At 51.0% G+C, this 21,740-nt stretch overlaps 7 protein-coding genes across 7 annotated transcripts; 4 read left to right on the forward strand and 3 right to left on the reverse strand.

Moving 5' to 3' along the window:
• Nucleotides 1-20: 20 nt before the first annotated feature.
• Nucleotides 21-5,929, forward strand: CkaCkLH20_02113 (uncharacterized protein; the record flags this gene model as incomplete). The annotated part of the gene is made up of 5 exons (XM_038884832.1): nucleotides 21-244; nucleotides 4,100-4,447; nucleotides 4,522-5,068; nucleotides 5,122-5,400; nucleotides 5,456-5,929. The coding sequence occupies 5 exons, from the start codon at nucleotides 21-23 to the stop codon at nucleotides 5,927-5,929; spliced, it is 1,872 nt and encodes a 623-aa protein (XP_038749620.1).
• A 183-nt stretch (nucleotides 5,930-6,112) lies between these two features.
• On the reverse strand, nucleotides 6,113-6,883 carry CkaCkLH20_02114 (GNAT family protein; the record flags this gene model as incomplete). The annotated part of the gene is made up of 1 exon (XM_038884833.1): nucleotides 6,113-6,883. The coding sequence occupies one exon, from the start codon at nucleotides 6,881-6,883 to the stop codon at nucleotides 6,113-6,115; it is 771 nt and encodes a 256-aa protein (XP_038749621.1).
• Nucleotides 6,884-8,107: 1,224 nt separating this feature from the next.
• Nucleotides 8,108-8,995, forward strand: CkaCkLH20_02115 (amidohydrolase; the record flags this gene model as incomplete). Its single annotated transcript, XM_038884834.1, has 1 exon — nucleotides 8,108-8,995. One exon carries the CDS (start codon nucleotides 8,108-8,110, stop codon nucleotides 8,993-8,995), a length of 888 nt encoding a protein of 295 aa, XP_038749622.1.
• Nucleotides 8,996-9,257: 262 nt separating this feature from the next.
• Nucleotides 9,258-10,847, forward strand: CkaCkLH20_02116 (allantoate permease; the record flags this gene model as incomplete). The annotated part of the gene is made up of 2 exons (XM_038884835.1): nucleotides 9,258-9,638; nucleotides 9,687-10,847. 2 exons carry the CDS (start codon nucleotides 9,258-9,260, stop codon nucleotides 10,845-10,847), a joined length of 1,542 nt encoding a protein of 513 aa, XP_038749623.1.
• Nucleotides 10,848-11,552: 705 nt separating this feature from the next.
• CkaCkLH20_02117 (het domain protein) lies at nucleotides 11,553-12,835 on the reverse strand (the record flags this gene model as incomplete). Its single annotated transcript, XM_038884836.1, has 2 exons — nucleotides 11,553-11,634; nucleotides 11,724-12,835. 2 exons carry the CDS (start codon nucleotides 12,833-12,835, stop codon nucleotides 11,553-11,555), a joined length of 1,194 nt encoding a protein of 397 aa, XP_038749624.1.
• A 263-nt stretch (nucleotides 12,836-13,098) lies between these two features.
• CkaCkLH20_02118 (n-alkane-inducible cytochrome P450) lies at nucleotides 13,099-14,668 on the forward strand (the record flags this gene model as incomplete). The annotated part of the gene is made up of 2 exons (XM_038884837.1): nucleotides 13,099-14,194; nucleotides 14,244-14,668. The coding sequence occupies 2 exons, from the start codon at nucleotides 13,099-13,101 to the stop codon at nucleotides 14,666-14,668; spliced, it is 1,521 nt and encodes a 506-aa protein (XP_038749625.1).
• Nucleotides 14,669-15,015: 347 nt separating this feature from the next.
• CkaCkLH20_02119 (uncharacterized protein) lies at nucleotides 15,016-16,095 on the reverse strand (the record flags this gene model as incomplete). Its single annotated transcript, XM_038884838.1, has 1 exon — nucleotides 15,016-16,095. One exon carries the CDS (start codon nucleotides 16,093-16,095, stop codon nucleotides 15,016-15,018), a length of 1,080 nt encoding a protein of 359 aa, XP_038749626.1.
• Nucleotides 16,096-21,740: the final 5,645 nt, after the last annotated feature.

Here is a 21,740-nt window from a genome sequence, read left to right on the forward strand (position 1 = left end):
TTGCCGACAAAGCCAACCGGATGCGATCGGGCGAAGACATGCCCAAGTTCGCTTGGACAAAGATCAAGAAGGCAGCAAGGCGACTCACGCACTGGGTCAGTGGATCTTTCATCCGGTCGTGGGCGCGGTCTGTCAGGAGAAAGTGGCAGGAAACGGACGCGCAACAGCTTCGCATGGCGCAGCTTTTCCGCGAAGCCTTCCCCGACCGCGATTGGAACTATGGAATCCGGCACGAACCTTCGTTGTACGTTTCGTATCAAAAATATCTCTACGCGTTGAAAAACGGGGGGCCGAAGCAGAGCCGTGTCGTTCATGAGCAACTGCGATGGTATTTTCGAGCCGACTACATCATTGCCAACATCACCCGTCTTCAAAAATTCTCCCGTGAGAGCGCTGTGCGATTTTCCTTCCAGGAATGGATAAAACGTGGGACATTGAACACGCAGCTAGAACGGATGGAGACATTCAATTCTCTGCAGCGTCGAATGCGTCTTATGGAGATTTTCCCCTCGTCCATTATGGGATCTGACGGTGACGAGAACTTTGGAGCATTTGAAGTTTCCCATCGAGCTTCTAGATATCTCGCGGCCAAGATCATGGATTCGTCTATCCCCGCTGAAGAATGGGACGAGGTGCTGTTGGAAATGCAGGCTCTTGTGGAAAGACTGAGAGACCCTCACAGGAACAGCAATATTTGTGCTGTGAGAGAGCTGCTGTAATGTGTTGATGATTAGACAGACACGGGAAAGATAGGAGTTATGAGCGTCCAGGGAGTTTCATTGTAGAAAAAAGTATGGAAATTAAAGTCTGCGAATTTCATGTTTACGTCTATGTTAAAACGATCGAAAGGGTACTCAAGTACCGAGGGTGACTGACTGGCAGGCAGAACCTCAAAATCGGCGAGTCTACTGGGAATTAGAGTTGGTCATCTGCTTGGATCTGATTGTATACCTCTTTGGTTCACAATCTTGGAATCTTGTAGGGGTATTTATTTGTTTCCTTCCCGGCACGAAGGCTTTGTTTATATTGTCATCGACGTCAAAGTCGCATTCAAAATGATAATACTCTTGGCTACCTACTTTCTTTACAAATACATATATCACAGAGCTGACCCGCTGTTGGAAAACAACTCCGTTTTACATTCAAAATGGTTAACCTACAAGTGGTGTCGGACCTTCATCTCGAGCACTCCAGCTATGCTTGCGATACCATCGTACCGGGATCACCCTTTCTCGCCCTTTTGGGCGATGTAGGTTGTGTGTCAGATATCGGGTACGCCTCCTTTCTCGACGCACAGCTGTCCAAGTTCAAGGTGGTCTTTCACGTCCTCGGAAACCGCGAGGCATACGGATCCAGCTGGCATACAGCCTTGACGAAGCTAGAGAGATATCAAACAGCCAACCGTTTAAAGAGAACGTCAAATCCCACGGGACGACTTGGAGAATACGTCCTTCTATACAGAGGAGAGTTCGAAATCCCACACACCAACATAACGATACTGGGATGCACGCTATTCTCTGCTATTCATCCCCGGGCCATGAAGCGCCTGGGCAACGACCTTAACGACTTCCACTTGATCGCTGGCTGGACTATCGAGAAGCATTGTCGAGAGCACAAAGAAGATCTGAGGTGGCTCAATAATCGAGTCTCCGGAATAAAAGCGAAGCACCCAGAACGCAAGATCGTTATCCTCACACACTACAGCCCGACTGTCGACCCTAAGGCAGTGGATCCACTCCACCTCAACAACCTCCTCAAGTCAGGGTTTTGCACCGACCTGAGCGATCAAGAATGCTGGAAGAGCCGTGATGTCGTGCTCTGGGCGTTCGGTCACACCCATTTCAACTGTAACTTCCTTGACGAGACGACCGGGAAGATTGTGTTCAGCAATCAGCGAGGGGACTATACGGAGCAGTCGGATGACTACAAACCGGGACGGGTGATTCAGCTTTAGATGTGAAAAGAGGGTATTTGCCAACGACAAGTGGCTATAGGTCTCTTTGACGTGGTCTCGGCCTAGGCGCTTCGTGAAGGAAATATAGACAAGTAGTCCACAGGCGGGAGTAAGGGGGTGAGTAGCTGGAAAGAAACCCAATCCTTCCCGTTAGATTACGATTTAACAGCATGTTATCGTTTTTCTCAAGGAAAAAGTTGTTCAGAATACATGCTGCATGATTGCACGTTCCAAAGCAGTCTCATTCAAACTAAACAGGGACTCACTATCACAATGCCTGTACGCCGATGCCCTAGAAGATCGATTGCATAGAATTTCTTGTAAGGTCAACTCGGCACTAAGAAGCAAAACAGGCAAAGCAGCGGAAGTCTCAAGAAAAGACACCAGAAAAGACACCAGGTATCAACGGGAAATGTCCGAAATGATTTATTACTGCTCTGGACAACGTACTGGGCTAGCCCTCCGTACGCGTGGAAAACCAAGAAGCCAAGCCGTTGAATCCCCAATTATCGCCCGTTTTGCTCCACCAAAGGCCCGTTGAGTCGGTCCGTTGTTTTCAGCGACGCCATGAGCGAGTCTAGTCTTCAATCGGACCGTTATGCTATCCCTCAATTTCATGCTGCGGGGAGCGGAGTGTCGTCTGGGGCCCCGGGCACGACTCCGGAGTTCTGGCGGTCAACCATCAGGCTTCCCGGGGCCTCCGGAGTGGAACGGCGGAGATGTACGGAGTAGGGGTAAGGAGCTCTGAGACATCCCACGGCAGCGGAGTCCGGGGCTGCTTCGATGATTGGACCAGTCACCCCAAATCCGAGAGAATCGCAGCGATCTGGGAGAGGCAATTCATCGCAATGTGCGTCGGATCAACATCTTGTCCACTCAACCTGCATGCGATAATTCTATTCTGACAACGTCCAACTACGCCAGAGACATCAGGAGAATGATTGACATTGCGGCCTGGAATTCTGCACACTCAAATTCTCTTTGATGGACCGCGTCAGCAAGTCAGCGTGCGGACTTGCTAAGACACCGACAGCTTTCAGACTCTTCTCCCATAAACAGGGCAACAGGCTCGGAGCTGCCGTTGGCTGACTCGCACGTGAGGGTCTCACGATCGTCATCCCTTCATTTCTGCCGTCCATTCCAAGAGATGGTGTTGTACAATCGGCCCCACGTTGCCGGAGCCGCTTGCGACCGGCCAAGGTTGGAAGTAGACATCGAGGAGATTTTGCTGCAAATCACCAGCAGAACTGATCGCGTGGGAATTCCGCTCCTCACCGCGGCCTCACCTTGGCGGCATAGTGGCTTTCTTGGCTGCACAAGTCAATTCCGTGTGCCATGGCCCGCTTACCCCTGCGGTGCGACCGGCAATGACGAAAGCCAAGGGGCCGATCTCCAAGCCGCAGCCCAGACTGTCCAAACAGATGCTTTCGGTGTGAGTCTGATGAACAGGTGGTTTCTGTACGGCCTGCGTGGTTGGCAAGTTTGTCCAAAGTCCCTGACGGCACACACTTCTTGGAGGTCGCTTCCGCTCCGTTGGAACATTCGAGGAGAGAATGGTGCATCGCGCTTCCCCGGATTATGGCTGCTCGACGTTCTCGGCCTCTCGCGTGGCGCCTCGTCTCACCACCCCAGATGATGGCCTGTCAAGAAGGGGAGACGGAATGTACTCCGTACCGCACTCCGCATCCTGTCCCCAGCATCCCACACATTCTTGGCCCCCTCGAAACTTCCTGGGCCGCGCCCCAGCGACAAGATCAGGTAGGACCGACTCCGAGTCGGTCGGTCTCTGGGCAACGTCATGCTAACGGTCCCGTCATCATTTTCTGTCAGGCGACTGCGATCTCCCACAGCCGCCGCTCTGCAGGATGTGGCTGCGTATAAAGCCATCATGGTGCATTAAAAGGAAGAAGTGGGACGTCATCCGGGCTCAGGGCTGATTGAACGTTCTTGAAAACGTTCGTTTTCCCAACTCTATTTCCTCCATTTGCGACCAGCTGAGGTTATCGTCTTGAGAGCTGAGTCACTCTCTACAACATCATTTGCCCCGTTTGATACCCAGACCGATGCAATCATGGGCTTAGGGAAAAAGTGAGTGGTAGCCGTTGCACTGGTCTCCAAGTTGTTAGCAGCTAACTCAAAGTCTAGGTCGATACGAGTCAATGGCGCCGACTGTGGTGTTGAAGCGCTTATGCTTGGTGTTGTCACCAGCATAGGAGGGTTTCTCTTCGGCTACGACACGGGTCAGATTTCTGGCATGCTTCTCTTTACCGACTTCCGGAAACGATTCGCAACCGGTCCCGAAGAAGATGGCATTCCGACATGGGTTTCCATTACCCAGTCTCTTATGGTGTCGCTGATGAGCATCGGCACTCTTCTCGGCGCCCTATCCGGAGCTTACACGGCCGACTGGTGGGGCAGGCGGCGGAGTTTGAGTTTCGGAGTCGGTATCTTCATCATTGGAAACATCATCCAGATCACTGCTATGAACAGCTGGTGAGTAAAGTCTTGGACAACAAGAACAGCCCTGGACTTCCCCAGTTCACCAAGTCCTAACGCATTACCAACAGGCAACATATGATGATGGGCAGATTCACCGCAGGATTGGGAGTTGGTAACCTCTCCGTCGGCGTGCCCATGTTCCAGTCCGAATGCTCGCCGAAGGAAATTCGAGGTGCCGTCGTGGCTTCATACCAGCTTATGATCACCTTCGGTATTCTCATTTCCAACCTCATCAACTTCGGCGTCCGCAACATCCAAGAGTCAGACGCCTCATGGCGTATCGTCATTGGCCTCGGTATCGCCTTCGCCTGCCCGTTAGGTCTTGGTATCCTTGTTGTCCCGGAATCCCCTCGCTGGCTTGCTGGTCGACACGATTGGGAAGGTGCCCGTCTAGCCATGGCACGTCTCCGTGGTATGAAGGACGATCCTAACAATGAGCTTGTCGAAACAGACCTTCAGGAGATGTTCAAGGTCCTTGAGGAAGAATCCAAGACTGGAACCGGTACCTGGGCTGAATGCTTCACCGGATCTTCCGGTATTCCCAAGACAGTATACCGCACTCTGCTTGGAATGACCCTGCATTTCCTGCAACAATGGACTGGAGTCAACTACTTCGTACGTTGAATCAGACAAACATTTGAGGGCCACGAAGCTTACATGCTGTTTAGTTCTACTATGGAGCCACGATCTTTGAATCCGCTGGAATTGAGGACCCTATCATGACACAGCTCATCCTTGGAGCCGTGAACGTCGCGCTCACCTTCTACGGTCTGTACGTCGTTGAAAAGTACGGTCGAAGGTGGCCACTCTTCATCGGCGCTATATGGCAGGCTGCCTGGCTTGCTGTTTTCGCAGCTGTCGGTACTGCCATTCCTCCCGAGAACAGCCGCACGACTGGCATCGTCATGATTGTATCAGCATGCATGTTCATTGCTTCGTTTGCAGGCGTAAGTCATCAGAATCACTTTATTTCGATGCTCGTATCGTACTGACTTGTCGCAGACCTGGGGTCCCATGGCGTGGTGCGTCATCGGTGAACTCTTCCCGCTGCGTACCAGAGCAAAGCAGGCATCGCTTGCCACTGCTGGAAACTGGCTCGGAAACTTCCTCATCTCGTTCCTCACTCCTCTTGCCGATTCAGGCATCTCATACGCGTATGGCTTTGTCTTCGCTGGCTGCAATTTGGCCGGTGCACTCTTGGTGTGGTTCTTCCTCTACGAGTCCAAGGGCCTGTCCCTTGAGAATGTCGACAGGATGTACAGCGATCCTCATGTAAAGCCCTGGTCCTCTAGCAAGTGGGTACCACCAGGCTACATCACTCGCAAGCAGAAGGATGAAACAGCCTTCCACCGTGGCTCTACGACTACCGACCACACAGCCGTCGGAGATGGGCATCATAAGGAGAAGGCCAGCGAATACAGACCTTTTTCTGAGCATCATCAAGCCAAGACTGAGTCTACTTCCAACGCAGTCTAGTTTGTGTACATATGTATAAGGCATCGGTCGGATGGAGTTGAGACGGGCTGGGTTGTTTAATATGTAATAACAGTGGAATATGATGATGATCTGTTCTTGAAAGCACTACTGCGTATTGCAAAGTCTCCTCGATATGATTGCTCTTCCATGGTTTTCACTCTCAGTCTGGTCTAGTGTCTAATACTACGCAGTTCCCGTACGCATGAAGATGTTTGACGGCCTCTTGCGGTCCAAGAACTCTTCATCAACAGTGTACTCCATCTCAGGGCCTTCCTGCTTAAAGCCCAACTTGGAGTAAACGTGTCTTCCCATGCTCGATCCCTCGAGAATGCACTCGATGCCACCTCGTCGTTGAGCTTCATCAAGGCCCCACTGGACCATTCTCTTGGCAGCACCTCTTCCTTGGAACTTGGGATCCACGGCGCAGAGGTCCAAAACGAACACAGCCGGAGGGCTCGCCGTCGCCTTCTGCTTGATAACCTCGGCGCGCTGCTTGTGAAGCGAAGCCATGCACTGCGCGAGGTAACGCTGCTCGGACTCGTTGCCGGGGTACAAGGACTCGAGGCCGAGAGCCTTCTTGAGGTCCGTCGGGTGCGGCTCGCCGTAGCCTTCCACGGCTGAAGCCTGCATCCAAATGGCGAGGCCGGCGATCCGACGACGTCCCTCGTTGTCCGGGTCCGGGATTGTCGCTTTGAGGAAGACGGTGTTCGGGCGACCTTGGTTGTCCTCGGTGATTGAGCGCCAACGGCTCGCCATGCGTTCGCCGGAGGCTGCCACGCCCTCGGGGGTGTCCCAGCCGGGGTTCATGGCCACGTAGACGCCATCGTGTACTTGATGACCGAAGGCGTTGATCGAGACTTCGGCGGCTTGGTGGAAGTCCTCTTCCTGCGTGATGACTTCGATGCGCAGGTCGGAGGAGGGGTTCGGTTGCCCCGCGTTGCTGACGCTAGTCATGGTGAATCTCTGCGGGGGATGTGGGCTATGAGGGGTTGGTCGAAGATTGGAGTCTCGGCCGGGGAGTTGCAGAGTCTCGGAATATGGCACTTGAGTCTGTATTCTGCGAGCTTGTTGACGATGCTTCAGCGGGATTCAGACCTGGAAGAAGTGTCCTTTTCCAACTCGAAAGAATGACAACGCCAAGCCAGCGAAGTAGGCGCCTAAGGTGTCTGAATCCATTAATCACACAACGACTCCGCGTCGCGCGGGACCGCGGGTTGCGTGCGGCCCACCGAACTCCGCATTTCGGACATACGGACCTGATTCTTGCGATGACCAATTTTCTCCGGAAACATACGTCTGCTTACTACATGTAGAAAGCAGTGGCAAGGTGCATCTTCTCACATGTGTGGCATCGCATAGGTGTTAGTATTGTGGTCGCCCATAGGAAACGACGACGATGACTTCAGACCGCGGCGTAGATACAAGGAGGCGACACCTCCCTGCCAAGTCTCAAGAGAATACCAAGATTACCTTGTTTGTTGTGGTACTCGAGTCGAGTCGCAACTTAAACTCCAATCGAAAATCAATTTAGAGACCAAATGAAGCCCAAGATGCTTCAAGCTCCAGAAATCGAGTGTCATCGCCATAGCCAGCTCATGCTTGGTCGCTCTTGGGAGAAACGAACTCTCAGGAACAGCTGTCTTCTACTAAGGGCCTCAACGGAAGGTGTGAAGTGATAGTTTGAGTTGACTTCCATGGCTTAAAAGGTTAGAAAATGAATTAACCAGTTATTGATCCATTCGTCTTGGTTCTTCGTGAGGTGGTTTCAGGTTGAATTGTTGTCTGCGTCTCGAGGTGCGAGCTTCGCTCAACAAAATGTTTCAGAATGGACACTGAGAATATACAAATTGGCCATCCACTCTCTTTAAATTAACTTGTGTATTTCCTGAGAGGTGATCTCTCGGACGGATGCCGTAGCGATTCCTTCGAATGCCGGACCCCTTCCGTCGATTTCGGACACCCTCCGGGACTAGGGTTTTGAGCCGGAGGCTATCCGAACCACACAAGTCATTCCCTTGTTTTCTCCTTTTTTCTCAACGGACGTTGAGCACGAGTGTATAAAAGTGAATGACAAGGGTATGGTAATACTATTGAGTCCTAAAACCATCCTCCATCTCATCCTCAACAATCACAACCGTTACGCGTCACGACGTGTGACAGTAATCCACCATGGCTCTAATGCAGCTCCCTGCAATGAGTTGGAACTGCCATATGCACTGCTTCAACCCGGATCAATTCCCATTCAAAGCCAACCGCTCCTATACTCCCGAGCCAGCAGTCATTACCGATGCTTTGAACAACACCTGGACGGATAACTTTATGCTGGTTCAAGCCACTATAGAAGATGGATTCACCGGTCTGCTGGATAATCTGGGTCGTGCCCGCGACTTGGATCCCGGAAAGCACACAGCCGGCACCATTTTCTGGGACCCAGAACACGAAGCTCAGCTTAAGAACATGACTGGATCTCAATATGATCAGCTTCACGACGCGGGCATTCGATCAGTCCGTGTTCACGGTTCATACGGAGGCTCAGGGGATAACCTCGATTGGGTCCGCACCCAGTTCTTGGACGTAGCCCAGTACAGTCCTGTTCACCGACATAACTGGAGTATCTCTGCCCAACTCCCGCTTGCAACTTGGTCAGCTTTAGCGCAGACGCTCATCGAACATCCGCTTCTTCAAAACGTATCAGTCATCGCTGATCACGATGGATCCGCCACGCCATCCGACGCCGGCAGCCCCGAATTGAGCAACTTCTTACGCTTACTAGAGTCCGGGAAATTCTATGTCAAGATTGGCGCACTGCACCGAAGATCTCCAACAAACATCGAGCTGATGCGCCCCATCGTCGAGTCTTTTGTCAACACAGCACCTGGAAATGTCTTGTGGGGGAGCGACTGGCCGCACGTCAATACCACTACGGGTAACCTGAGTCCGGCGCGTCCTCTCGAGGTCGATACAGGCGCAGAGTTGACCGCGTTGAAGAGCTGGCTTACAGAAGAACAATGGCTCAACATGCTTGTCAACAACCCACAACGGCTGTTCGGCACGACTCAGAAGTAGGAACGGGGAAATCTGGGGTTGACACGGGGAATGAGGGGATTTCGGATCGGCCCCGGACCGCGGAGTCTGGAGTAAGCAGGGTATGGGGCAGCAACGTGAAGTGGGAACATAGAAAGCGGAATCCAACACCCATTTAAGACCTAATCAGCTGTCGCCTAGAAAATATCAGAAATCTTTCTCTTGGCAGGCTTGGCTTCTCACTTCTCTTTGATACTTTGCAACCAAGGCTTTGCCCCAGCACCGTCCGCACCGGCTTTTCAAGATGGCGCTCGACAGAGCCACAAGTGCTCAAGCCAATGACATATCCAAACAGGGCAGCGAGGAGATTGAAAATGTCCCAACCAAAGCCTTGACTTTGATGGACACTTACCGGTCATACTCACCCGAGTTCTCAAAGGAAACTGAGAAACGACTTGTGCGGAAGATCGATGGTCACCTGCTGCCTCTCATTGTTACCATCTACTTGTTCAACTATCTCGATCGAAACTCCATCACTCAGGCTCGACTCTATGGACTGCAAGAAGATACACATGTCAAGGGTGCAACGTATCAGACGGCGATCTCCATCTTCTCCGCAGGTTACATCGCTATGCAGCTTCCTTCTACAATGCTGATGACCAAGATGCAACCTCACATTTTCTTGGTAAGAAATGATACTCTCACACTTGAAAACATAACTAACAAGACTCAGCCTGGTTGCATTATCATTTGGGCGGTGGTCAGTGGATGCACGAGTGCCACATCATCCCCAGCCGGACTCCTGGTCGTGAGATTTTTTCTTGGAATCGTAGAGGCTCCTTTTTTCCCTGGAGCTATATACTACCTGAGTTGTTGGTATACTAAGAAGGAGTTGGGCCTGCGCATGGCGCTTTTGGTCTGTGGTTTGCTTCTTTCCAACTGCTTCGCCGGCCTCATCTCCGCTGGAATTCTCTCAGGCATGGCTGGCGTGGGCCACTTGGCTGCCTGGAGATGGCTCTTCATCCTCGAAGGACTGGCCACAATTGTGGTTGGAGTCACCGCTTTTTTCCTCTTGCCTGACTACCCAGGAACGACGAAGTGGTTGACGGAAGAAGAGAAGATTATTGCCCAAGGACGATTGGCAGCAGACGCTGGTAGCGAAGAGGCCCTGACAGAGGACAATACTTCGATGAAGCAAGCCATCTTCACAGCGTTGTCGGACTACAGGGTGTGGCTGTTTGCACTCCTCCAAATGTCGACAACTGCGTCCATCTCCTTTTCCCACTTCTTCCCTACTTTGATTCAACAACTCGGTTTCAAGAACAACACATACGTTCTTCTTCTCACGGCGCCTCCTTACTTCTTCTCCTTCATCTGGGCTTTGAGTCTTGCTTGGGATGCCGACAGACGACAGAAGCGATCGCCTCACGCCGCTCTTTCCGCCATCACTGCAATCGCTGGCACAATCTCATTAGTTGCCATGGGGGATCAGCGTTGGGCACGTTACGCCATGACGTTTCTCGTAAGCGCCGGTACTTTCGGAATCTACTCGACGACGTATCCCTGGCTATCGTCAACCATTGTGCAGCCACCCGTCAAGCGCGCAGCAGCCATCGGCATTGCCAATACTTTGGCAAACAGTGCCTCACTATTCGCCAACTACTTTTGGCTGGACGAATATGCTCCGGGATTTCGCGTGTCTTGGGCCTGCATCTTGGCATTTCAGGGGCTTGGTTTAAGCTGTATCATTGCCCTCCGGATCTGTCTCAAACGAGCGAACCGCAGATTCGAGAGGTTGTGCTACGAAGTGGACTTAAACAACCAGGAGTCACTGAATCAGTTGGACAAGGATTCGCAAAGGGCAGTTTTAAATGGCTTCAAGTACATCACATAGTTTAAATCTGTGTTCGTTAAGAATCTCAATATGGCAGGTCTGAGATCGACGAGAGTTCTGTGAGACTGCAAGGGTATGTGATTCAAGTTAACGCCTTGGTTCTATAACTGAGTAACGTATCATATCTCAAAACGAAGAACATAATTCTCTGGACTCCCCTCATATTCAACTGAACGTTCGATCGAAGCGTTAAGTGACCATAAATCCCCGTTTGCGGTCTCCCCTCTGAAGCTCCAGTGCTTCCCAGAGTGCACAAAACCTTCGCGCCGCAGAAACACAATTCTCTTTGAACTATCCTTCCAGATAGAAGCTGCACCAAAAGCTTTACAGCTTGCAAACAATGTCATCAGTTCTTCGCCATCGGCCCAGTTCTTTCTGAACATTTCCCCTGCTGGCAAGTAGTGCCTGTAGTTTCCATTATCTGTCAAGCAATCCTGATAGCTCCCATAAGGTTCTACAAACAGCCAAGGCTCACCACATTGCAATCCGAATGCAACCGCCACGAAGATTCCATGTAGATCTTTTGGCTCAGGCTCGCTGCCTATTCGAATGAAGGCAGCTACATGTCGACCTTGCTTTAAAACAGTAGATGGAAGAGTCTTTTCCGCATAATGGCGTGTTGACCTCAAGCAGGTGTTTGAAGCGTCGCTCGCTGTGAAACCTGAAGAGCTCAAATATCGAGCATCGATAGGCATTGAGGCCCTGTCAAATCCGGTGCTCTTTAGCCTTGAGGTAAGACTTATAGAGAACATTGCATATGGTATCGGCATGGATTGAATCTTCAAGGCTGAAAGGTTGACGTCAGCTGGAGGGTTTCCGGAAACCAGAAGCTTAGTAGCTGACGCATGCTCGGGATGCCCACTTTCTGGTACATACTGATGGATCAACGTCTGGCCGTCGAAACGCGCGCGATAGAAATGTCCCGGAGGGCGATCGGTGCGTTGGCGAAGAAAGATGACCGCTAGTGCTCTGCTTTCCGCGTGAACTGCTGCCAGGTACGCATAATGATATCCTTCAAAATGCGGCGACATTGACACGATAGGTAGTTGTATTTGCAGACCGTAATTCGTTGTGAAATAGTACGGCTCCAGATGAGCGTCGCTCATGCTGAAGCGCTCGACGAACTCGGCATACTTGAGATCCCGAAACTGGCCGCAAAACCGGAACAGCCGAGGTGACGTCGCCAGCATACCATCGATCATATCATCCTCTTCCGCCTTCCAGGCAAAAATAGTGTGATCCGGTGAATATTTCATTATTTCCTCTTGCAGCCTGCGGAATGCCTTTTTTCCTTCTCCGTAGACTGTGGGCATGTTCACTCCGAATATTCCCATCAGGGAATACGCCTCGTCCTCGATGCGAGTCGTTTGCCTCGTGGCAGCCCAGGACATCTTCTGTGCCACACTTGCAGAGTCCAGTTTGGCTTTGTTGATCAATATATCCTGTGGAATGCCTGTAACCTGGAATATGGCTTCCGACAAGCCGGACTTGCTACCGAAAGAGATCTTGTTCCAAGAGGTGTCGAGGAACATGACCTCATTCGGAGCAATCAGTTCTTGCAATGTCCACCCTCTCTTGAACCACACACTCTTTCGAAAGAAAGAATCTTGTCTTGATGGATCGTCACCGGGCGGTACGTCTTCCATGTAGGCGAAGCATATTCGAGATGCCTCATACCAAGCATACATGGAGTTGATCGCCTCTGATAATTCAGCGCTGCTGGATTTATCGATACAGCAAGTGTCGGCCCAAGCCCACGTCAATCCATATTCAAGAACCTGTGAGCAGAACGACAAAATCTTCTGATATCCCTTCTTCTGCTTGCCGCTGGCTGTTTGATGCATCAGATCTTGGAAAGTAGGCTCATCCTCCGGACGTCCCCATCTGTGGGACAGGATGGCGTACTGAGGGATGTCATCGACGTGGAGCCTAAGTTGAATGTCGGGGAGACTTCCGTCTTCGGATTCAGTGATGTGAAGAAGGTACATTGCCGTTGTTCAGTCATTTATGATGGAAGCCATGGGAGAGTAGAAATGTGAGATGGAGGGAACAGAGGCCTCGAGGTCTCGACGAGGCTCTGGAGCAACCTGTGTCAGCTGACGTAGGACTCACAGCTGCCTGCGCCCAGAGTAATGCATGCGAGAGGCACAGTTACGACTTTATCTAGCCGCTTCTGGACGTACTTCTTACGCGTCCTACGTGCATCACATCTGACCTTTTCCATGTTGCTGCCTGGACGACAATTATCAAGATGTATCTCGATTTCCGCTCACAGGTATTCGTGTCGATCGTTGTACTGGGCGCTGTCGCATACGTCCTCATCAGGCGTTTCTTCATCCGCCGTCAATTCGCACGCAAACATGGCTGCCAACCTGTAGCGGCAAACATCAATAAGGATCCCTTGCTGGGCCTTGATACAATTCCCGGGAGCATCCGCGCCCGCAGGCAGCACAGACTTCTTGAACGGAATTGCGAGTTCTTCGCTCTCTACGGCAACACCATTGCGGTGAAGGAGCTGCATAGACGCGCTATCGTGACGATCGAGCCGGAGAACATCAAGACGGTCCTCTCGCTCAAATTCAACGACTATGGCATCAGCCACCGCCTCGAAGCGTTCAAACCGCTGTTGGGGGAGGGTATATTCGACACGGATGGCGACCACTGGGCCGCGTCGCGCTCCCTCATCCGACCTAGCTTCGCCCGTCACCAGGTGGCCGACTTGACCACGTTTGAGAATCTGATCCAGGACCTGTTCTCGTTGCTTCCGCGTGATGGGAAGACAGTCGTGGACCTGCAGGAGCTATTCTTCCGCTACACCATCGATTCAGCAACTGAGTTCCTCTTCGGACAATCCGTCGGTTCTTTGAAAGAGACTCAGGAGGGGCCCGATTTCGCCGGGGCATTCCATTACGCGCAAAAGGCGACGATCATACGGGGCATGCTAGGCCCGCTGAGAATGTTCTGGCGTGATCAGGAGGCTGACAGGTGCAATCGCATCTGCCGGGACTTCGCCCGGCCGTTCGTCGACGAGGCATTCCGCGCAGTCGAGGCCAGAAAAGGGAACCGAGAAGTACGACAAGATGAGACAGGTCGGGAGAAGCGCATATTCTCACACGAACTGGCCTCGCGGACGGCCGACGGGCACCGTGTTCTGGACGAGGTCATGAATGTCTTGCTAGCTGGTCGCGATACCACTGCCAGTCTACTCAGCAATCTGTTCTTCATGCTGGCCAAACACCCGGCGATATGGGCTAAGTTGCGCGAAGAGGTAGCTTGCCTTCAGGGCCGCATACCAACTTACGAGGAGCTTCGCAACCTTCCATATGTCCAGTACTGTATGAACGAATGTAAGAAAAAGCCCTCTACTACCGCCCCTGACTTCACTAACTGTCTCAGCGCTTCGCTTACATCCGGTTGTACCACGCAATGAGCGCAAGGCGATAAGAGATACTGTCCTACCAACTGGAGGAGGCAAGGATGGCCTCTCGCCCGTCTTCGTGCCTGAAGGCACCATAGTGGCGTACAATCTATATGCCATGCATCGGCGGACAGACTTCTACGGACCGGACGCCGAAGAATTCCGCCCGGAACGCTGGGAGGACGAAAGGCTGCGGCCACGGTGGGGATATCTGCCCTTCAATGGCGGCCCGCGCATCTGCGTCGGCCAACGGTATGCCTTGACCGAAGTTGGCTATGTTGTTGTCCGGATGGCCCAGGAATTTCGATCGTTGGAGAGTCGGGATCCGGGACCGTGGGAGGAATCGCTGGCTTTGACGCTGTGCTCCCGCAACGGCACAAAGGTTTGCCTCACTCCTGCATGAAAACATAGTTGGCTCAGCAGAAGAGCCATGTTGTTACTGAGGACCAATATGGTGACAATGCTTTGTCAAGTAACATAATTCATTAACAACAATGTCGTTGGCTTCCTTGTCCTCCGCGTTGGTGTTTGAGGCTCAAGGGGGTGGTCACACACACCCTCATCCCGCTCCTCTGGAAGGCACATTTCAACTCTTGTTGTTTAGCAAACTAGTCACGACTAGATGTAGAGCGGGTGTCCAGTAGTGAAATAGCAAATGAGTTCATTCAATTCAAGGAAAATCAAAACTATCTAAACAGGCTGAACAAGCAAATCCTCCAAACCAGATCAAAATCAAAATATTCCATCAGATCAAGCACCAACAGAGAACTCCTTCACGACCTGGCACTTGGGGGCATCGCCGTCAGCAGCGTACTCGCAGCGCTCGCCCTTGAGAGTGGAAGCAATGCCTCTCTTCTCAGCGACCTTGAAACCCTCGATGGAGTTGCGGCGAGCCTGGAGTCCGGAGCGCTTGCTGGCGGTCTTGGGAGTGACGTCGGTGAAGGCGCCCTTGGCGGAGTCCCAGAGCTTGTTGTCGGAGGTGATGAAAGGAGCGCCGGCATACTTGGACAGGGCATCGGTCTTTCCGGAGAAGAAGTCCGCAGCCTCCTCGACGCAGGGAACAGTGTCGATGGTCTCGTTCTTGCCGGAGGTAGAGCGCTTGGTGTAGGACTCCTTGCATTCGTTGCGGTTGGTGATCTTGCCGACGTTGTCACTGATGAAGCCGCAAGCCTGCTCGAAGGTGGTCTTGGCCAAAGTGTCGTTCTTGCCCTTGTTGAAAATGCCAGCGAGGTTCTCCATGTCGAGGTGAAGGGACTGGATGGGCTTGTTGGTGCCGTCAGGCTGGCCGTCGAGCCAGATGCAGCGCTGGCGGACACCGTTCAGGATGGCACCCCAGTTCCACTCGTGACCGCACTGGAAGCCCAAGTCGCCGATGGGAATGAAGACCTCATCACGTCTAGCCTGGGTGTCGCTGCCCTTGAGGATGATGTTGGAGACGCAGATGGCGTTGCCGCCAGGCTGGATGTCAAGAGACTTGAGGTTGAAACCGTTGTTGGTGGAGAACGACTTGATGGGCGCTTCGGCGTTCTTGAGTCCCTTGTACAAGTCAAGACCGCCCAGGTTGCGGCACTGGTCCTTGGACTCGTCGCTGTTACCCTCGAAGACACCAACAAATTCGGTGTTGGAGAAGTCGGAGAAGATGACGGTCGGGGGGTTGCCAGAAGCGTCCTGGTTGTCACCGATCTCCATGCGAAGGGTGTAGAAGTCAACTTCCTTGGGCTTCTGGTTGATCGCCTGCATGATGCTGATACCCGAGGCAACAAGTCCCAAGAAGGTGCCGACGTTGCCAATGGCGGTGCCGAGGGTTGCAACTGCTCCGATAGCGGCCATTTTGATTCAAAAGACTGGTGAAAAGTGAAAGTGGTGGGTAAAGATCCCGAGTGAGTGACTGAAAAGCACAAAAAAAAGAATGAAAGTGCAACTGAGTGTTGCGATGGAGGATTGCTGTTGATGTGTTGTGATGATGAGAGAAGAGAAGCCTGGATCGAGAGAGATCACATCTTCTTTTATAACATTTTGACACTTCAAGAATAGATCATTTTCGTGTGATCTATGTAATCAATTATTCCGACTCATTGATTCTCACCTTCGCCTGAACGTCTGGATGACTTCGATATTGCGTCTTGGCCCGTGAAGCACAAAGGCCCGCTTCCTTTCGGAGTACGTCGGCGCCGTATGTCGGCCGTCGGCATCTGCGGTGCTAGCAAAGTGTAGCCATTGCTATTCTCAGGTGCCAAGCTCTACCTTGATGGATCATGATGGGTCTTGGAGGGAAGAGACAAGGTTTTACACAATAGCCTTAGCATACGTGTTAAGGGCATTAGACGCTCATTTCACTCATCTTGAAACGGCGGGATGGGGAGATCTACACATGCATAGCTAGACATGTCATATCCATGCGGCTGACTTTGGCTGTGGTCACTGCCGGAATTATCCTCCGAAAGGCAAGTGATCGCTGGAGGTCGCGTGATAGTGGGCATCTAGGACTAAGGTGAGCAGTAAGTTGGCTTTTACCCTCCTTAGAAATCAACCCAACATACATGTATGCAGCTCGTACTTTGCACTTTTACCTCTCTCGCAGTTACACATTCATAGTGACCCCTTTTACTTTACTTTGCTCCTGAATAAGGGGGAATTTGAGGGTCTGAGAACACTTACTTGACCATCCATGCAAGTCTGGGCATAAGCGGGGCTCTGAGTCTGGGTTGACCCAGAACAAGTTGGCTGCTAAGCCCTATCATGAATTCTAGGCTCGCTGACGGAATTCGAAAGTCCGCATTGATAAATAAAGCTTAATTCAGGTCTCGGCAAGCATACGACCCAGAAAATGCCATCTAAAAAACCTTTGTTTAGTATTCACGCAGTAATGGCCGCATAAAGGAGTTTACTCTTCATGAGCACCCCTTCATATCGTGACTTGGCGGACAAGTGCTCCGGACGAACGCTCCTGACTCGTCGAAATACCGAGAGCTCATTACATTATCGCGACAGTAATTCCAACTCGGTGGCACCGGATAGTGTTGGTAAGTCTGGGGAACTAGATTCAAGACAGTCTAGTGGCATGATATGGAGAACTAGGTTTAGCCCCCATACATCTATGTGCTCGTCTGTTCTCTATCAACTGTGGGAGTCTCAATTCGGCTAAGCGACGACAAGTGGTGTTTACTAAACATGTCAATATGTCAACGTCGCAGGTCTGAGGTAACAAACAAGAGTAAAAAGAAAACTCTTGACTGAGTCCTGCAGTCGTACCATTTTGCCGTTTTGGACACGAGAAGCAGGCCTCCAGCGGATGCCAGCGGATGCAAGGCCGAGTGCCGATTGGTCACGATCGTTTCACTACTGGGTTACATCAAGGCCCGACCCTGGACACAGTTTCAGCCTCTAGACGAACCAACCGTCAATAAGTGGTTCACGAATACACTGCCACTGTTTACGGTGGACTCGTATCGGGCTTAAGGCAGTATTGGCCTATGGGTGCCAAGCTCTAATGGGGACTCGAACGTGGCAGGTGATCCAGAGTCCAAGTTTAGAAATTTAGCTTTCAGCACATCATTTTAGAAATGAACATCATGCTCAGCCTTACAAGGTCATGATTTAACCATCTGAGCACAGTATATCTAATACCTGGGCTGAAAAGCGTTGACCTTCCTTGACCAACGAAATCAACGCAGATGGAGACCTGTGATACTATCATGTAGTCATGTCAGTAAGGGCAAGATGGGGCATTCTCGTATTGGATGAAACTGACACATTGAACTTTACCGTGGCAAGCTATAGAACAAGTAACTAATGGCGAATACAATTATGGTACTCACAGTGAGAGTTTAGGCGCGGAGAGATGCGGAGAGAACCCACCAGATCAACTCGAAACAGGGGAGGCACTGCAAGAAAGCCAAGGCCATATTGTCCACATTTCAGGCTCGAAATAGGTCAAGACAACTCCATGTCACGCATTTGTCATAACAAATATCTTGTTGACCAAAAGATGACTGTTTGAAAGACGTAAAACTCGGGGTATGATACGAATGCTTTCTTACTAAAACTGCGCAGTGCCCAAGCCATGTAGCTCTCCCTTTTCATCACTCTCGGCATCACCTCTGCCAGGGGCAGTTTAGTCAGCTCGTAATCATCCGACTTTTAGTTTTCCGGTGGGATCATGCAGCAACAGCGTAAATTCCTAAGATGGCTCATCTTACAGTTGACTATTTGTCTCCGACTTTCAGAGTTTATTCTTATGAGTTGTCCACCTCACGTCTGTGGCCTTCACTAATGACCAAAGTCTCGTTAGGTGTCATTCATACTTAAACAGATAGACACAAAGCTTCATGCGCTCTGTTTGAAGAAACCGGATGCATGGACGCCTCCTATGACTGTTGTTTCCGCGTTGTTTAACTAATAACATCCGGGACGTGTCCAGTTACCAACTTCTTTTATACTTTCGAAAGTTGTGAAAGGAGTTAATAAGCAGATCCAGTCAACTGATTTGCTTTTTCTCTTCCGAGACTCAACCACGAGGCAGTTCGCGATTCACAATTCACAACAACAAGAGTTTCGTGTCAAGCAACTCTTCAACATCGAAATCTGATAGAAGACACAAGACCACACATATTGATTGAATTACTTGAGGCAATCACCACACCAAGCTACAGCAGAGCTTCCCATAGGGTACGTCTTTATAAAGAGGAGTGACACTACGGTGTACATATACCTTAAACGACTAAATCGTCACCGGGTTAGATACAATTTTGAACTTTCTTTTTTTCAGTATCCTCATGCTAGACATCATCCTTTTGAATTCCTAAAATGTAGAGTGAGCATGGTAGGGTTCCTCAGGTTCCATCCACGCGTCAAAACACCGACTTTATGCACGACTATCTCGAACTGCCCGTCGACGAAGACTAGCTCAAGTGAGTGCATGCTAGCATTCAGTTTGGAATGGAACAATGACGTCAAAGATAGCCGACACATGCGATACTCAGTAACGATGCGGACGCCACACAAGGTTCAATCGTGGTATCTGAGTCTGTGGCGGCAGCATGCGGTGCATGTACAGCTGGTTGGCCTCAAATCGTTCGATTTGGGGTGTGATGAGCCACTGACACCGAGAATCCTCCTCGCAAAATGAGGCTGGGAGGTCTTGAAGTGCATATGGAGTTGTCCAGACCCGCAATGTCAGACTTCAATCTATGTCACATTGAAGGAGCCTCACCACCCTCCGATCCGTCACAAACCCAACCTCAACCAACAACAATGCAGCCGTGGCGCCTGCCTAAGACGCCACAACCCCCACGCATATCTAGCGCCCGTTGCCTGCGCTAAATGCTGACCACTTGCTCAATTTCCTTTTCCTTGGTCTCAGCCGAGGCGCTAGGTTATCAGTTCACCTTAATGCTGGCCTTACACTGGTCAACGTTCAGGCTTGGATAGAGTGGTGGCGATCTCATCCATCATTGTGCGGAATACAAGAAAGGGAACAGAATAAGCAATATTGTCGGGTTCTGGCACGCGACAGTTGATACGCCGCCAATCAACACCAGACCCGTGTCATATGCTGCCTTCCGTAGGGCTGGCATGCGAGGTTGGGCAAGTCGGCGGTCGCCTTGTCACTAGTACCTGGGACTTGTACTCACTTCGTCTTATATGACCGGCTGCTCTCTTGATTGTTGTCTTAGCAGACTTTTACTTCCTTCTAATATCTCTTTCATTCTCTAGAGTGCATGAAACATACTACCATTTTCGCAACTACAATGGCAAGGGACGCGCATTTACGTGGAATGTGTTCCCTAACATTCGCCTTTTTTGCAATCGTTTTTCTCACTGGAAAGTTTTCATATGCCGACGTATGTAATTACGATGGTGGCTGGTCGCTGCGGTACCCAACGAGATCAACTTGCCCGGGATTTGCACCAAACAAATGCAATTTGACATTAGACAATTCACAATCTCGATGCTGTCCTACAGATTACCAGTGCCGTGGCGAGGGTGATTTTGTTGGACAATACTGTTGTAAAGGTAGGTGGGGTGCCAGATGGTACGCACTTTCTTCCGGGCAGCTTGCTGATAAATTATTCCGAACAGACGGGGAAGATTGCACACTAGAAGCAACGGTAAACGCAAAGGTATGGCCTCTTCATGCAAAACAACTACTCGGGCCACGAATTCATTTGTACAACTCAGTGCCCAACCGCAGCATGGGGGCTCTGGGGAACCAATAAGACAAACCCCGATGGAAACAACATCGGTACCGGAGTTTGGTGTTGCGAGTCTGACTCCATGGGTGTATACAAGGACAATGGGGAAGAGGGAGGATTGATTTTCCTATGCACGGGGACCGCTGAGTCGGCGCTGCCAACGACTCTCTACTCAGGCAGTTCCATATCCCAGTGCTCTACGACTAGCGCGTCTACAATCATCACGTCTACAGCTAGCACGTCTACGACTAGCACGTCTATAGCCAGCATGCCTACCAGTACTCAAACCACTGGTGACGAGAATTCATCGGCAAGTGTTCCTGTGGGAGCGATAGCGGGTGGTGTCGTCGGTGGTATCGCCGTCATTGCATTGGTAATTGCTGGGATATACTTCTTCTTGAAGAAGAAAAGGCGTCATGCGGCAGATTCCACATCAGGGGCTACTATCGGAGAGGGGTCTAAGCCTTCCCGCGCCGATGACCCGCGATGGAGACGACCAAGCGAGTTGGAAACAGTTGAGCCCCGGCTTGAGATGGATGGTGTCAAGCCGACCTACGAACTTGACGCAGCCAGGGGCCAAGACAGAGAGAGGGAGGTGTCACCAATGAGTCCGCCGTTGAGATGAACTAAGGAGGGTATTTATCAATAATAGTTACCGGACGTCTGGACCGTCTCTTTCCGAATAAGATGAATAATTGCTGCTGGACTGGAGGATGAGGTCGTCGATACCTTGAATATCAGCCAGTCGCTCCAGGCCAACCTTGACAAACTTTTAATTACCATGAGTGTGTATCCCTCAACCGACTCAGACAGCTGCTGCGAATACCCTTGGTGAGGCCAATGAGATGACGCCTTCGCAGAACTATCCACACATACTGAACTCTTTTTGAGATCAAGGACCTTGGACTTTTCCCAGTATTTCACTTCGCTGGACTTTCCTATTACGTTCAAGACTCCTTCCGATTTCGAGAGTCCAGTCGGTCTGTCTTTATGCCCAACTAATTCGTTCTCCCTGGCACACGAAGCTGCTTTTGATCTGAGCAGTTTCTATATGCAGAATAGAGCCTAAGTCTAATGAAGCTGACACGCGGCATGTTCTCGTCCAAGTAAGCCAAAGCTCATCATCGTTGAACTGATCCACTGGGAACATTTGATACTCGAAGTAATGACTGGACTGGAGGAGCACAAATCAAGATTGATCACTCAAAAGAACACAGTATTTTACCAATCAGAAAACGAATGAGATTGGTTTTTGGCTACTCTACGGGCGGTTGTCACACG

This window comes from Colletotrichum karsti, assembly GCF_011947395.1.
Source record: "Colletotrichum karsti strain CkLH20 chromosome Unknown Scaffold5, whole genome shotgun sequence".
Lineage (NCBI taxonomy): Eukaryota > Fungi > Ascomycota > Sordariomycetes > Glomerellales > Glomerellaceae > Colletotrichum > Colletotrichum karsti.